The 18,186-nt window shown below is 40.1% G+C and overlaps 1 protein-coding gene across 9 annotated transcripts in view; it reads right to left on the bottom strand.

Moving 5' to 3' along the window:
* Positions 1 to 5,577, bottom strand: part of PTGER3 (prostaglandin E receptor 3) — a 228,547-nt gene extending 222,970 nt beyond the window's left edge. For 8 of the 9 annotated variants that reach the window (XR_011565840.1, XM_070786321.1, XM_019957269.2 and 5 more), the window contains exon 1: positions 4,440 to 5,577. Coding sequence is in view for 8 of the 9 variants with exons in the window: in XM_070786321.1 (XP_070642422.1) it covers positions 4,440 to 5,333 (894 nt within the window). In the remaining variant the exon portion in view is untranslated. The remainder of the gene's footprint in view (positions 1 to 4,439) is intronic. The other variant, XM_019957271.2, reaches the window with a different exon arrangement.
* Between the last annotated feature and the right edge of the window lie 12,609 nt (positions 5,578 to 18,186).

Below are 18,186 nucleotides of genomic sequence, written 5' to 3'. Positions count from 1 at the left end.
TTTCAAAGGAGAAAGTCCAATGAGTCACATGTATGCTACAACTCTAGACCATCTGAATGTCTTCAAATAAGATGGCTTAAGAATTTGTTTAATTCTTGGCTCTCTTTAATAAACTCAAGGTACAAAAACCTACATTTTAAGCCCTGATTTATCTCATTAATCTTCAAGTTATATTTGCTTCTGGATATATCACTTAGATAATCTGCTATCTCCTTACGTATAAGTGTCCAAAAGCCCAAGTCACTCAGAAGCCCCCACTCTTTAGTTCAGATCAGTTACTCAGTCATGTCTGATTTTTAGTGACCCCATGGACTGCAGCACACCAGGCTTCCCTGTCCTTCACCAACTCCTGGAGCTAGTTCAAACTCATGTCCATCGAGTCGGTGATGCCACCCATCTCATCCTCTATCATCCCCTTCTCTTCCTGCCTTCAATCTTTCCCAGCATCAGGGTCTTTTCCAATGAGTCAGTTCTCATCAGGTAGCCAAAGTACTGGAGTTTCAGCTTCAGCCTCAGTCCTTCCAATGAATATTCAGGACTGATTTCCTTTAGGATTGACTGGTTGGATCTCCTTGCAGTCCAAGGGACTCTCAAGAGTCTTCTCCAACACCACAGTTCAAAAGCATCAATTCTTTGGCACTGCCCCCTTTCTTTACAGTCCAACTCTCACATCCATTCATGACTACTGGAAACCCCATTCTTACAAAAGTACAATTGACCAAGAAGTCTCCTTCTCAAATTTTTCATTCTGTGTCTTTAAACCATGATTCTCCCAAATAAGAGAAACTGAGCATAACACATGGAAAAAGACCTTAGATAACTATTAGCTCTACTTTTGCATTTTAAAAGGATATATAATTTCCCCAGTACTATGATTAGCACTAGAATTGCTGGCTTTTAGCTAAGTCAAACAAACAAATCAATACAACAGAAAAAAGATTAAAAATAAACTTAGAGTCAAATATCTTGAATTAGAAATCTGGTTCTAATATTCTTAACAATATTCTAATATTGTTATTTTTATAACACTATAAAACACCATTACTTCTGTAAAATAACCTATTGCATCTATTTATCACATGTAGTGCATTTAAGGCAAATTTTCTATGTCAAAAAATGTCAGTGATTCCTTAACCTTAAAAAACACTACATCTATGTTGCAAAAATATCTCCTTGAGTTAAAGCATCTCTGCCCACATCTGTGGCTATTGAGCAGGGAATTTGCTGGTTCAAGATTAAAGGCAAAGTGCCTAAGGCTGCTTTTATACAGTTCCCAAGTTGTGGATGAGAAACTCTGTTCCTCATTATCTCTTTTCATAGTGTAGATAGCTTTTCGTCTACTATTTTTAAGATGGCTACAGTATTAGTCCCTTACAGTATTAGTATTGTAGCTGTTGTACCTGTTTGAGGAGCACCAGGTGTACAAAAGTACAAACTGTCGTCATGGCTTCCTCTGAACAACAGCCTTGGGTTATTCCTGCTTCTGGAAACCTGGCTATCATGTCAAAAAACTGGACTATTTGGTGATCGTAGTTCATAAAAACATCTAATGATAATAAGTCAAACAGATTGCACTGCTGAGCCAATTGACTGATTTCAACAGAATTTGATGCTTTATATTGACTAAGAAGTGTAGGTCATCTATCAATGGTGACATCACTTCCCACTGTATTCTCACTTAATTTCAGATTTTCTATTGTATAGCTTCTGGAGGAAAAAGTTTAAAAGCTTTTGTTTGCACCATAGATAAACCTCTATTTAAACCAGATAAACTGAGCAACAGCTCCTATTTACACAGCAGGAATTTGCAGCAGTTGGGATGTTTTCTTATTATGGTATCTATTCTCTGCTAAGGTTTTCAGCAGTGACAACTGAACATTATTATCATCACGTTAGTCCTCCAAGATAAGATACACTCCGAATCCTTTTAAGTAAGAATTTTGAATAATTAGATTAGTACCCTTTGCCCATTTTTTTTTTTTAAAGCTAACAGAGAATCTATATTTTATAATTAGGAAAAACATATTTTTTAAAAAACCCTCTCATTTCAGCATTAATACACTAAAAATTCAGTTCACTAAATTCTAGTGTTTTCATTCTTACAATTCCCTAAGCTTTTAAGAGAGCAGTTTTGCCATTTTATTTCCTTTGAAATAATTCCAACTTTGTATTGCAGATCTTTCTGAAGATATTTGGAGATTTAACTTCAGTGGTACACAAAACAGAAGACAGAATAATTCCTTTAGTTAAAAAAATACCTATTTTGAAAACCACGAATTTCTTGTCTTTGATATGATCACATGTTGAATTTGTTTAATGTTTTTATGAGAACTGACCCAATAAACTTTGATAAAATGCTGCAAACCAATGAAGTTTATATGCAAATATTAATTGAAATTAAGATGAATTCCAAATACAGGGTTTCTTAAGAGTGAGTTTGGTCATCCCAGGTTTCAGTTTTCAGAACTGATCTAAAGTCTTCATAAGGCCACTGTGCCCATCATATTAGAAGCACAGTTTTGAAATAAAAAACACACTGCTTATTTTCTCTTCTACTTAAAAAGAAAGCAACAACTATAAGTCTGGTTAACTGTATGAGTAAGCATTTTATTCATATGATTTACCTTTTTCCTTGGATACATAGAGCACACATATAAAAAGTGTGATAGAACTCAAATATGTGGGACTCAAATGACTGTTGTGAAAAATTCAAATACTCTATTTGCCTTTAAAGCTACATTAACTATCAATTATCGTAAAGTGCTTATTATTTAGAATTCTTTTTTTCTTCTATTTGGCTACCTACACACAGTAGAAGTAAATATGTCTAAAATTGGTGCTGGCTTTGATAAGCCACGGTGATGACATCAGCCTGACTTCTAGCTTCTGGAATGCAGAACTGAAACCTTACAGAGATTTGTGGGCTATGAGGTCCCAACATAACTCTCCTTGTCACCACCTATGATCGATTCTAAGCCAAGACTCCTGCTCTAAATATATTTACTACACAATTAAACAAGAGTATTCTGGAATATCGGTGTTGTCAAATGCAGGAGTGGTGGGGGTGGGGTGGGGTTGGGTGAGAGGAGAAAAGGAACTACAGTTTTGTTAAAAAGTACAAAGATTTTAAAATTGTACATGGTGTACGACAATGTTAATGTAAACTAATAGGAATTTTCATGTGTATTCTATCACAATTAAAAAAAGAAAAGCTCCGGACTTCTATGGTCCTGCCATGAAAATTCCAATGCAGGAGACACCGGTTGGATCCCTAGTGGGGGAACTAAGATTCCGTAAGCTGCAAGATACAGATAAAAACGAAAACAAGAAAAAAGGAAAAAACAAAACAAAACAAAACAAAAACCCTACACGTGGGTGGTTTCTGAAAACTGTGCCATAGATTCAAGGAGTTTTCACAACTGTCTAATAAGTTTCTAGGTCTGATATGTCATCTGTTGTAACCTTGTCACAATGACCAGATCGCTCTTGCAGGAATATTTACTGAGCCAGGTTGCTGGGGGCCTAAAAAAGCAACCATTCATCAGGAATTAGTAAATAGCACTTACACCAAATGTCGAGCTAAACGGACTGCGGAAGAAAACCTGGAAACTAAGATGTAAGAACGGGTGTTAGACAAGGAGAATGTGGAAACGTCACTTGCTCCCGGGCTGTGGGCCCCGTGAGGAGCTGGTAAGTGCAGAAACCTCTACGTCCTATCCCAGAAAGAGCCTTGCCATCAGCCCCGTGCAGTGATCACAAGGACAAGCAAAAGCTGGTACGAGGGAGTTAGTAGGCCTCGGGGCCCACGGGATGACCGTGGGTTCTAGCACTTCCTAGAGGGCGCAGCGCAATTTCAAAGGACGGAGGCTGGCCGAGGGCGAGAAGCCCCTTCACTCTCCTGCCTCGCGTCTGCCTGCTAGCAAAGCGAGCGGCGGCTGCTGCGGGAGGACGCGCACTAGCTCAGAGGCTGTGCCTGTCTGCGGGGTAGGGGGCCGCCGGTAAAGTACTTCTGCAGAGTGAAAATCGACTCAACTTGCGAGAGGTATTTGAAATAAGGAGAAAACCCAGAGTACCGGGCTAGAGTTGTCATCGCCATTCTATTCTGCTCCTAGTACTCCCGGGAGAAACCAGTTTCTGCACCAGCAGTGAACACGTGGGTATCTTCTTACTCTCTCAGATTAGAATGTGAGCACCCCTGGGGTCTCCAGGCGTGCACAGCCAGAGCCTAATGCGATGCCTTGCCCTTGGAAGGTGCTCAGCAAGTAAATGAGGAGCTACGCTCTGTCTGAAGCCGAGACCAAGACAGCGCAGGTAGAGCCCTCTCCAAAGTTCTCTGCTTGCAGACACGCCCCTGCAGGTGCTGTCACTTCTCAAAGTCTTCACTGCCCGCCGGCGCGCACGCGCCCACCCCGAACTCCCCAAGCCCTGGAACTACCTACCAGCAACGGCGACCAGCAGACCGAGAGCACGCACATGATCCCCATGAGCTGGATGGCCGTCTCTGTCGTGATTCGGCCCCACTGGGCGCTGGACTGCGACGCCGTGGCCTTGGCCCTGCAGCGGGACACTAGGGCCTTAATGGTGGCCAAGTTGCAGGCGAAGGTGACCACCAGCGCCGAGAGCCCCAGTATGGCAAAGGCAGAAGCGAAGAAAACGTTGCCCCAGTTTTGCCGGGAGTTAGTCCCGTTGCCCCCAGGCCCGGTGCTAATGAAGCACCAAGTCCCGGGCCACTGGATAGTATACTGACCTACGCCCAGCACCGGCAACAGGGCGAAGGCGAGCACGGCCAGCCATACGCCTAGCAGCACGGCGCGGGTGACGCTGGTCTTCATGTGGCTTGAGTACCAGTGCGGCGCCCGGGTGGCCAGAGCCCGCTCGACGGCCATGGCGCTGGCAATGAAGAGCGAGGAGAGCCCAAAGACAGTCATGGTCAGGCCGAAGAAGGTGCATAACCTCCCCGACGGGTCGAGCTGCTCCCAGCGCTGGTGGGACAGGTAGAGGACGATGACCACCGGGCTGGTGAGCAGCTGCCCGACCATGTCGGTGAGCGCCAGCCAGCCGATGCACAGCAGGAACGACTTCTTGCGCTTGCCCTCCCGGCGCCTGTAGCTCTTCGACACGAGCGTTATGGCCAGCGCGTTGCCCACGAACCCGGTGATCATCATGGTCATCGAAAAGGCTACGGACACCGAGCCGCAGTCCTCGCTGGGTTCCGGGGGCAGCGTGAGGTTGTTTGGCGCCTCAACGGCGCGCTCGGCCGCCCAGATGCCCGGGTCGGAGTGGTTGAAGCGCGTACAGAAAGGAGCGCTCGCGTGGTCTCGGGTCGCCTTCATATTGCCTTGGAGGTGAGGAAGGGACGGCACCTTGAGAACTGCGACGAGAGCCGGCAGACCCGGCGCAGGAGGCGGCGGCTGTCGGTGGTGACCGGGGCTGGGGCTGGGGTCGCAGCTAGGCTGCCCTCCATGATGCGGGGCGCAGCCGCCGCCTCACTTCGCCACTAAGGCGGCGGCGCCCGGGCTCCCAGGCCAAGCAGGCAGCCGTGCCGTCGGCTCCCAGGCGTCCGGAGGTGCCCGGGCGCCTGCTATAAGCCCGAGGGGGGCGGGGCGCCCGTGGGCGTGGGCCAAAGTGCAGTGGGAGGAGGATGCAGAGGCAGCAGAGAGCCTCCCTCCCTCCCTCCCTCCCTCTCTCTCTCTCTCTCTCCTCTCTCTCTCCTCTCTCTCTCTCCCTCTCTCTCTCTCTCTCTCTCTCCCTCTCTCTCTCTCTCTCCCTCTCTCTCTCTTTCTCTCTCTCCCCCTCTCTCTTTCTCGCTGCGGCTTGATCACTGCTTTGGCTGCCTGGGCTCCGAACATCCTTCCGCCCCGGGAGGACTCCTCTAGAAATGGCCCAGCTCCTGCCGGGAGTGGCAGCCCAGCTAGGCTGCCCCGCGCGGCCCCGCGCCTCTTCAGGTTCTCTGCCAGAGGAGAGTTCGTGGAGAGGCTGGGGATAAAAGGTCTCCCTCGGCTACCCCACCTCAGGCAAGTTGCCAAGGTGTTTGCCTTCCTCCTTCTCCATCCACAGAGGCTCGCTCAAGGACCGGATCTTCCTCCCGACGCTCTTTTGTAACCCTGGCAAGTGTTATCTTACCTACCTGACCCTGAGCAATCTAGGCAAACCACACTCCTGATACGTAGATGAGCGTGAACATTTTTCCCTTTCTGCTTTGGGACTCTCGCATGATCTTAAGCAGGCCAGGTTGCTCTGTCCCCAGGGGCGCACTGAAACTGAAAAACCAATAGTGCCATAAGATTTAAGGGAATAGGGTACAGGAAGACAAAATCAGACTGTCAGATTCAAAAATAAAGAAATCCCAACTACCAACCCCTTCCATCACCCGCCTAAATTCTCCTTCCTTAACATTAAATATACATATATATATTAATTAATTAAAAATATTTAAAAAGTTAGGGCAAAAGGGGCTAGAGGCAGGTGGCTGGCATTCACTATTTCATTGTCTCAGCACATCTGAAATATTGAAATCAAAGGCTGCTAGCCTGTTTGAGTGAGGGGAGGTGGGGCAGAGAAACAAGGCAAACTCTTACAAAGCCATCTTTCTCCACCTTGGACCATTCTTATGCAATTAGGACTAGAAATTGCATTTAGATGTTATGAAGGTCTTCACATTTAGTGAAAATGGGCATAATCGCCTAGTAACATCTTTTACTAAGCCAATATTTTATGTTTCACAACCATTTCCCTATTTTTTCCCCAGACATCCTCCAAGTATTGTTATTACTCCCCCTTTAAGGTGAGGTAACTGAGGCTCCCGAAGTTAAAGGATGTGCCCAAGTCTTTCAGCAATTCTCCAGTCTCCAACTTCTTATCTGAAGCACAGTATTCTTTACATAGATACCGTAACCACTCTAAACAGGTGATAAGACCAGCAGTTCTCAAATCTAGGGAGAGACTAGTTTTTCTGCCTTTTCATCTTGTCGGGGAATGGAAAGATTTTAAAAATTATTTTCGAACTTCATTTTTCCTCATATTTAAGAAATTAGATCTAATCATTCAACTCAGTCGTTTCCCATGTCCGACTCTGTGCGACCCTATGGGCTGTAACCTGTGAGGCTCCTCTATCCATGGGATTCTCCAGGCACGAATACTGTAGCAGGTTGCCATGCCCTCCTCCAGGGGAGCTTCCTGTTCCAGGGATGGACTCCGCGGCATCTCCTACGTTTTCTGTATCACAGGCGGATTCTTTCCCACTGAGCCAGTTGGGAAGCCCATTTACTCAGCCCTATGAAGACCATTACTCAGACTTTCAGAGCAAGACTGGGTCAGTTCAGTTGTTTGTCTTTTCCAGCTTAGTTGATCTCCTTATTGGATGTAAAATAGTGGTAGGATATGAGAATGGAATATATTCCCTTGCATTCTTTCTATGCTGTTGTTTTGTCTCTGTATGAGAGTCTGAAAAAAAAAATCATTATAGGCCTATATAGTTTTTAAAGGAGAAAAAGCAAAAAGAAAACGTAAACTCTATTTTCACAACATGCATTAATCACATCACTAATTTCGTGTTTTAGCTTTTTTCTTTTACTTTTTTGAAATTTATTTGTAATGCCATGTGTCTAATGAGAACAACTAAGAAGAAATAGAGAACTGGTTCATTTTTAAAATCTTCCCCCAAGCTTTTATTAGTTTTAATTAGTCTCAAACTCATATTTGTGAAAATGTTTTTCTGAAGTGTCATTTTAAAAGTAAAATAATATTTGATGGTATTCTGATACAAGTTTTATCCAAAGCATTGGATTGAAAGTACATATCAAAATTTAATGTTATAGCAATAAAACTCTAGTGTAACTGTAGATATCAAAATTTAATGTTATAGCAATAAAACTTTAGTGTAACTGTATATTTATTTTAAAATTTAAGACCTTTTCATGATTTATACATCAAAAAAAAAAAAAACCCCAAAGCCAATATACAGTGACATCAAAAGTTATTGTTTTATTTATGAATGTTTGACCTCTTTGAAACTTTTCTTACCCTCACTGCAGTACACACCAGTTAGACTACATAAGAGTTAAAAGTATAAGGGCATATAGTATCAATTAATGTTACCCTCTCTTAACTCACCTCCACCAATGCCTTAAATGTACTACATTTCAGAATTTTTGTATAACACTTTCCTCCTTTCTGTGTATTGATTGCTTCATCTTATCCTCAGTTGTTTGTTTTGTAGTTATTCACCTTGAAAACAAGTAATTTGGAGGATCTGAGGTGTCACTATAGAATGCTGGCACAGAATGTCCCCGGATCCACGCTTCTTGGTGTCAGAACAGCAATAGTCTGAATTGTGTTGGTCTGGAACATCACCGCCCTCTAGTGACCCAAAGGTTAATAACATGCTATATAATTTCTGAACAATACATGCTTTGCTTAAGGACCTCTGATACTTTTCATAGGGGCCTAACATAACTATTGTCATTCTGTCTTTCTTTGAATGTCTGTCTAACCAATATTTCAGTGAGGATTAAAATTATAGAGTAAGGTAACTGAAAGACCACATATTCAAAAACTTTTGAAAAGATATTAAAGCATGCATTCACCCGTTATGTATTTTTAACTGATATTATGCCTAGAAGTGATTTTAGTCCATAAATTTAAATCCCCTATTGTATCTTACATCTTAAAATTTCTGACATATGTCAGTACTTAGCAAGTGCTGATGAATTTATTGTATATACTTCTACTGAACTTCTATCAGGAAATCTTAAAATAGACATAAATTAAAAAAAAAAAAAAATCAGTCCTGAATAGTCACTGGAAGGACTGATGCTGAAGCTGAAGCTCCAATACTTTGTCCATCTGATGCAAGAACTGACTCATTGGAAAAGACCCTGATGCTGGGAAAGATTGAAGGCAGGAGGAAAAGGGAACAACAGAGGATGAGATGGTTGGATGGCATCACCAACTCAATGGGCATGAGTTTGAGCAAACTCTGGGAGTTGGTGATGGACAAGGAAGCCTGGTGTGCTGCAGTCCATGGGATAGCAAAGAGTCAGACATGACTAACTGAACTGGAAAAATTAATAGTTTCACACAATCAAGCCCTTGATTATCTGAAAATATCTGCAGTTCTTACTCTATAGAGCCAACTACTAATTTCAGAATGTTTTCAAGTCATTTATTCAATAAGTATTGAGACTTGTCTACCAGTCTAGTAGTTAAGACTCCTTGCTTCCAATGCAGGGGATGCAGGTTCAATTTTTGGTGGGGGAACTAAGATCCCACATGCTGCATGGTGCAGCCAAAAATAAATAAATAGTGAGCACCCACACTATGTCAGACACCATACAGTCGTCAAGGACACAAGAAAAACAAAAGTTTCTACATTTATGGAGTTTGTATTTTAATGGAAACTCTTGATATTTTACCCAAAATAACAGAAGAAAGAATGCTAAACTCAGTGGCTTTTGTGATGTCATGCAAATCAAGAAACCCAATTTTAGAAACAATGTACAGTTTTGAAGAAAAAGTAGAAAAATGTATATAGTATTCAGGATCAAGTAAGATTTATCTCAGGAACACAAGGTAGATGTAGCTCTCAAACATTAATCAATATAATTAAGAGTTCAACAAAATAGACACTTTAAGTCTTTTCTAAATCAATTATCTTGATACCCTAAGTCCTTTTTATTGACTGCCTCTTTTCCAAACTTTTGTTTCATTATATGCCTAGTAATTTTTAACTGAAAACTGGACATTACCATTCATATACTGTAGTGACTGTGGATTTCATTTCTTCTGAAGATTACTGATTTGGTGGTGATGGGGTGGTCCTTTTGGCAGTTAATGTGCCTGGATTCAAAACGCTAACATTTTCTCTCCACTGATAGGCAGCTACTGTTATCTCGTCTCTTCATGACTGCTCTTTTTTTTTTTTTTTTAAATTTTATTTTATTTTTAAACTTTACATAATTGTATTAGTTTTGACAAATATCAAAATGAATCCACCCCAGGTATACATGTGTTCCCCATCCTGAACCCTCCTCCCTCCTCCCTCCCCATACCATCCCTCTGGGTCGTCCCAGTGCACTAGCCCCAAGCATCCAGTATCGTGGATCGAACCTGGACTGGCAACTCGTTTCTTACATGATATTTTACATGTTACAATGTCATTCTCCCAAATCTTCCCACCCTCTCCCTCTCCCACAGAGTCCATAAGACTGTTCTATACATCAGTGTCTCTTTTGCTGTCTCATACACAGGGTTATTGTTACCATCTTTCTAAATTCCATATATATGCGTTAGAATACTGTAGTTATGTTTTTCCTTCTGGCTTACTTCACTCTGTATAATAGGCTCCAGTTTCATCCACCTCATTAGAACTGATTCAAATGTATTCTTTTTAATGGCTGAGTAATACTCCATTGTGTATATGTACCACAGCTTTCTTATCCATTCATCTGCTGATGGACATCTAGGTTGCTTCCATGTCTTGGCTATTATAAACAGTGCTGCGATGAACATTGGGGTACACGTGTCTCTTTCCCTTCTGGTTTCCTCAGTGTGTATGCCCAGCAGTGGGATTGCTGGATCATAAGGCAGTTCTATTTCCAGTTTTTTAAGGAATCTCCACACTGTTCTCCATAGTGGCTGTCCTAGTTTGCATTCCCACCAACAGTGTAAGAGGGTTCCCTTTTCTCCACACCCTCTCCAGCATTTATTATTTGTAGACTTTTGGATCGCAGCCATTCTGACTGGTGTGAAATGGTACCTCATAGTGGTTTTGATTTGCATTTCTCTGATAATGAGTGATGTTGAGCATCTTTTCATGTGTTTGTTAGCCATCTGTATGTCTTTTTTGGAGAAATGTCTATTTAGTTCTTTGGCCCATTTTTTGATTGGGTCGTTTATTTTTCTGTAGTTGAGCTGTAGGAGTTGCTTGTATATTTTTGAGATTAGTTGTTTGTCGGTTGCTTCATTTGCTATTATTTTCTCCCATTCTGAAGGCTGTCTTTTCACCTTGCTAATAGTTTCCTTTGATGTGCAGAAGCTTTTAAGGTTAATTAGGTCCCATTTGTTTATTTTTGTTTTTATTTCCAATATTCTGGGAGGTGGGTCATAGAGGATCCTGCTGTGATGTATGTCGGAGAGTGTTTTGCCTATGTTCTCCTCTAGGAGTTTAAATGAAGAACCCCAGGGTTAGTAGAAGGAAAGAAATCTTAAAAATTAGAGCAGAAATAAATGCAAAAGAAACAAAAGAGACCATAGCAAAAATCAACAAAACCAAAAGCTGGTTCTTTGAAAGGATAAATAAAATTGACAAACCATTAGCCAGACTCATCAAGAAACAAAGGGAGAAAAATCAAATCAACAAAATTAGAAACGAAAATGGAGAGATCACAACAGACAACACAGAAATACAAAGGATCATAAGAGACTACTATCAACAATTATATGCCAATAAAATGGACAACGTGGAAGAAATGGACAAATTCTTAGAAAAGTACAACTTTCCAAAACTGGACCAGGAAGAAATAGAAAATCTTAACAGACCCATCACAAGCATGGAAATTGAAACTGTAATCAAAAATCTTCCAGCAAACAAAAGCCCCGGTCCAGACGGCTTCACAGCTGAATTCTACCAAAAATTTAGAGAAGAGCTAACACCTATCCTGCTCAAACTCTTCCAGAAAATTGCAGAGGAAGGTAAACTTCCAAACTCATTCTATGAGGCCACCATCACCCTAATACCAAAACCTGAAAAAGATCCCACAAAAAAAGAAAACTACAGGCCAATATCACTGATGAACATAGATGCAAAAATCCTTAACAAAATTCTAGCAATCAGAATCCAACAACACATTAAAAAGATCATACACCATGATCAAGTGGGCTTTATCCCAGGGATGCAAGGATTCTTCAATATCCGCAAATCAGTCAATGTAATACACCACATTAACAAATTGAAAAATAAAAACCATATGATTATCTCAATAGATGCAGAGAAAGCCTTTGACAAAATTCAACATCCATTTATGATAAAAACTCTCCAGAAAGCAGGAATAGAAGGAACATACCTCAACATAATAAAAGCTATATATGACAAACCCACTGCAAACATTATCCTCAATGGTGAAAAATTGAAAGCATTTCCTCTAAAGTCAGGAACAAGACAAGGGTGCCCACTTTCACCATTACTATTCAACATAGTTTTGGAAGTTTTGGCCACAGCAATCAGAGCAGAAAAAGAAATCAAAGGAATCCAAATTGGAAAAGAAGAAGTAAAACTCTCACTATTTGCAGATGACATGATCCTCTACATAGAAAACCCTAAAGAGTCCACCAGAAAATTACTAGAAATAATCAATGACTACAGTAAAGTTGCAGGATATAAAATCAACACACAGAAATCCCTTGCATTCCTATACACTAATAATGAGAAAACAGAAAGAGAAATTAAGGAAACAATTCCATTCACCATTGCAACAGAAAGAATAAAATACTTAGGAATATATCTACCTAAAGAAACTAAAGACCTATATATAGAAAACTATAAAACACTGGTGAAAGAAATCAAAGAGGACACTAATAGATGGAGAAATATACCATGTTCATGGATTGGAAGAATCAATATAGTGAAAATGAGTATACTACCCAAAGCAATTTATAGATTCAACGCAATCCCTATCAAGCTACCAACAGTATTCTTCACAGAGCTAGAACAAATAATTTCACAATTTGTATGGAAATACAAAAAACCTCGAATAGCCAAAGCGATCTTGAGAAAGAAAAATGGAACTGGAGGAATCAACCTACCTGACTTCAGGCTCTACTACAAAGCCACAGTTATCAAGACAGTATGGTACTGGCACAAAGACAGAAATATTGATCAATGGAATAAAATAGAAAGCCCAGAGATAAATCCACGCACACATGACTGCTCTTTAAGCCTGGTTTCTTGTGAATTGATCTATCCTATCTAATGCAAAGAGCCAACTCATTGGAAAAGACCCTGATGCTGGGAAAGACTGAAGGCAAAAGAAAAAGGGGGTAGCAGAGGATGAGATGGTTAGATGGCATCACTGCCTCAATGGACATGAATTGAGCAAACTTTGGGAGACAGCAAAGGACAGAGGAGCCTAGCATGCTACAATCCATGGAGTCACAAAGAGTTAGACATGATTTACCAACTGAACAACAACATACCTATATGATTTGTTGATTGTTCAGTGATGGGGATCATTCTGTCTGGTTTATTTGCTTATAGCGGGGGTGTCTTCTGATTTCTAGCTGTTTTGTCAGTTTGGGGCTGTGCCCTGGTATTTCAAGCCTGTGAAGCTTCAGCTTGCTTTTTAAAATTAGGTTCCAGGGCGATTCTGTCATTCACATATAGTTTGGCTGTCAAATGTAGATTTGGGCAGAAGTTCTAGTTCACTTTCTGTGGTTCTCATTATTTGAATTTCCTATTTAAATCTCAGTGGTTTTTCTAAACGTGAACTCCCATCTCTTGCACTTTTTGCCAATGAGGGCAGTTTCTCTACTACTATTTCCTATGAGATAGTCATGAGGATTGGATATCACCTCAGTCCAAAAGACCAGAAGTCTTAATTCTTACTCCTGTCAGTTGCAGTTTTTTTGAGATTATTTTTTTCTCCTAGCTCTGTGTGCTTTTGAATGCTTTCCAATAAATTTAAATAGTTGTTGTTTTAAATCTTTTAACCAGACTTTATAATTGTTATTTGCAGGACAGTGATATTGGCATAATGATATACATGCAGTTCAATGGAATAATATGCTTATGTTATTCCATTGAACTTTATATAGATGTGTGTGTGTGTGCTCAGTCATGTCTGACTCTGTGCAACCCCATGATAACTCACCAGGCTCCTCTGTCCATGGAATTTTCTAGGCAAGAACACTAGAACGGGTTGCTATTTCCTTTTCCAGGGAATCTTCCCAACCCAGGGATGGAACCCTCGGCTCTTGTGTCTCCTGCACTGGTAGGTGGATTCTTTACCACTAGTTCCACCTGGGAAGCCCACTTTATATAGATATGTATGTGTGTGTGTATATATATATATATATATATATATATATATATATATATATATGTGTGTGTGTGTGTGTGTGTGTGTGTGTGTATATATACATACACAGAAATATAAAGATATGTATACACACATACATACATAAATGCAAATTCAGTTAATTTTCAACAAAGTGTTAAGGTAATTCAGTAAAGTCTTCACAAATGGTGCTGGGAAAACTGGATACCTATATGCAAATAAAAATGAACACAATCCTTATCTCACACCACACACAGAGTTTCATACATTAAACAAATTTATTTAATCTTAAGACTATAAACCTTCTAAATTAAAATAGGAGAAAAATTCTGATTTCTTTACCCTCTCATTGTTACTAGAAGTACTCCTACAGCTTTTTCTTGTCTTTTGATCATTTAACAAATGTGATTATTACTTTTGGTCATTATATATAGAAATTCTTTATAGTCTTAAATACCAGGAACAATCTTTTTTTTCTTGAATGTTTGGGGCATAATTTTTCTGAATGTTTAGGTTATAATTTTTTGTTATTAGCAGCAATTACAATAACATTTTTATATTTATTGGTATGTACATTTGTGGGGCTTATTTTTATCATGATAAATCCTTAGGAGAGGATTGATAGATCCCAAATTTGTATCCACAGCCTATACTTCCCCTGGAATTCTAGCCTCATTTATCCAAGTGACTGTCATCCCACTTGGATAACCCAGTAACACCACAGTATGTTCAAATGGAACTTCAAATTTTCTTCCCCACTCCTGGTTATACCTGAGTCTTCCCCATTGCAATGTATAATAATGCCATCCACAAACTCAAGCCAGAAATCAAATGGCCATCCTTGACTCTTCATTTTCCATTGTTTCTCTTTTCCAATCCATTATCCAGTAATATTAATTCTATTTCCAAAATACACATTCACTGTCTCCATCTCCACAGCTACTATCTTGGTTCAGGTCACTGCCATCATTTACCTAATCTACTGCTACTGTTTTTAATTGTCTTGGTTTTATCATTTTAAATTTTATTGTGACAAAATAAGCTAAGCAAAGCTTAAATAGCATGTAGATTTTATTTTAAAAAATTGCTATGGCTGTGCTGAGTCTTGCCGTGTGCAGGCTTCTCCCTGTGGTGGCTTCTCTTGTTGCGGTGTTCAGGCTCTAGAGCATGCGAGCTTCGGGAGTTGCAGTGCATGGGCCCCAGGCTCTAGAGCACAGGCACAGTAGTTGTGGTACACGGGCTTAGCTGCCCCGAGGCATGTGGGATCTTCCTGGATCACAGATTGAACCTGTCTCCTGCATTGGCGGATTCGTTACCATTGGGCCACCAGGGAAGCCCATATATTTTTAAAAGTTAGTGATATTTTCTACACCTGTCCTTAATTTTACTTCCAAACTAACCAATATGAACAGGTTGTGGTGTATGACTTCAGATTTTTCTTTATGCTCATACAAAGATACATTCACTTACAATACATGGATTCCTGCTGCTTTGTTTGCAGGCTCTGAATTACAATCTGAGTAAAATATATTTTACTGTTAGTTTGGATCTCCCTAACTAGTAAAGTTAAATCCATTTTCACATGTCTATTAACTTCCTCGTTGATTTTTGTGCACTGCCCATTGGATTATCATTATACTATTAATTCGCAGGAGCTCTTTGGATATTTAGATACCCATCACCTGTTTCTTATTTTCCTACCCTATCATTTTTCTTTTTTGTGTGTCATGTTTACTACCATATGTAGAAAATTTGTTCAGTAAAATGTTCATCTTTCCCTTTATGATTTTAGGATTATTGCTTAAGAAAGTTAGTGTTTCTCCTTAATTTCTATACTCATTACATTTTGGAAAATACTGCTTTAATAATGTTTAATCAAATAGATTTAATTTTTATTAAAAAAGTTAAACTTCCACCTTATTAAGCTAACTAGCACTATTTATTAAGTAAATCATAATTCTTCTCTTAAATACCATTTATCATATACTAAATTTCTATATAGCCTAGAATCTAGATCTTACTTTCTAAATATCATTCTTCAATAAGAACCACCAGAACTCCTTGGAGAAATGACTGATTGATGGCTGAGACAGGGAAGATATGAGCCTACAACATCTGTATTATCAAAAATTAGACTGCTCAAAAGACAAAAGGATGGTGATATGTCAAAAACACAGGAGTCAACGTAAAACAGTTCCCAATGGCTAATTGGAACAATCGGACCAATAAAATAATGGAATCCTGAATATAATTCAAATGTAAATATACACAGGCCCATACTGATATAAATGAGTAAATAAATGAGTAAAAAAGAGGCAAGCCTGCTTAATATATGTAGATACTCCCCTCTCCAGGAACTGAAACATAGTCCCCCTTATTGAGAGTATGCTTGACTTCATGACTTTCAGGCATTTATTGTGCTTTGAGTTTCAGATACTGCATTTTTAGATAGATGATTGGTGGCAATCCTGCACCATCAGAAAATGGTATTTTTAAAAATAAGAGTATTTTAGACTTAAGGTATGTATATTGTCCTTTTAGACATAATATCACACACTTAACAGACTTTGGTATAGGGTAAACATAATTTATATGCACTAGCAAGCCAGTAGGTTTATGTGAGTCGCTTTACTGTGATACCTGGTTTACTGTGGTGGTCTGGAACTGAACCAGCAGTATCTCCAACGTATGCCTGTGCTTCCAAAGAATATAGTATTAAAAAGAAAATAGTAGTACCTTTATAATGGAGAAATCTGGCAAACCCTGTCTTAACAAAGTGATGGTTAACATTTCCAGTAATGTCATGTGGATATATCTCTTGATATGTGATGAGGAAGGCACTTCATTCCTACAGTAACCTTTCTAAAACCCATAACCCCAGTCTAATCATGAAAAGAAAGTAACAGATAAACCCCAAATGAAGGTCATTCTACAGGATACCCGGAGAAGGCAATGGCACCCCACTCCAGTACTCTTGCCTGGAAAATCCCATGGATGGAGGAGCCTGCTAGGCTGCAGTCCATGGGGTCGCTAAGAGTCAGACACGACTGAGTGACTTCACTTTCACTTTTCACTTTCCTGCATTGGAGAAGGAAATGGCAACCCACTCCAGTGTTCTTGCCTGGAGAATCCGAGGGACAGGGGAGCCTGGTGAGCTGCCGTCTATGGGGTCGCACAGAGTCGGACACAACTGAAGCGACTTAGCAGCTACAGAATACTGGAAAAGTACTCTGGTGGTCAGGTATTCTGTAGAATACCTGGTAAACTGGTAGAAATTAAAGGAAATCTGGAGTTAACAGTAATGTGTGAATATTGGTTTCTTGTATTCTTGCAAATTATGCCAAATATTAAGGGTATAGGAACTCTTATTATCTTGGCAAGTTTTCTATATATATAAAATTATTCCCCCCAAAGATATTAAGGGTGTATTCTTTTCTGTAATCTCTTACTTTATTCCACTAAGTTACTTATATTTCTAGGTGAATAGTTTTGACTGGCTCAGATCACTAACTCCTTATTGCAAAATTCAGACTTAAATTGAAGAAAGTAGGGAAAACCATTAAACCATTAAACGACCTGAATCAAATCCATTATGATTATACAGTGGAAGTGAAGGGATTAGATCTGACAGAGTGCCTGAAGAACTATGGATGGGGTTTGTAACACTGTATAGGAGGCCGTGATCAAAACAATCCCCAAGAAAAAGAAATGCAAAAAGGCAAAATGGTTGCGTGAAGAGGCCTTACAAATAGCTGAGAAAAGAGAAGTAAAGGCAAAGGAGAAAAGGAAAGATCTACCCATCTAAATGCAGAGTTCCAAATAGCAAGGAGAGATAAGAAAGCCTTCCTCAGCAATCAGTGCAAAGAAATAGAGGAAACCAATAGATTGGGAAAGACTAGAGATCTCTTCAAGAAAATTAGACATACCAAGGAAACATTTCACGCAAAGATGGGCACAGTAGATGACAGAAATGGTGTGGATCTAACAGAAGCAGAAGATATTAAAAAGAGGTGGCAAGAATACATAGAACTGTACAAAAAAGAGCTTCACAACCAAGATGATCACTCACCTAGAGCCAGACATCCTGGAATGTGAAGTCAAGTGGGCCGTAGGAAGCATCACCATGAACAAAACC

The sequence above is a fragment of the Bos indicus genome, chromosome 3 (genome assembly GCF_029378745.1).
Source record: "Bos indicus isolate NIAB-ARS_2022 breed Sahiwal x Tharparkar chromosome 3, NIAB-ARS_B.indTharparkar_mat_pri_1.0, whole genome shotgun sequence".
Taxonomy (NCBI): domain Eukaryota; kingdom Metazoa; phylum Chordata; class Mammalia; order Artiodactyla; family Bovidae; genus Bos; species Bos indicus.
This window is presented reverse-complemented; position numbering and strand designations above follow the sequence as displayed.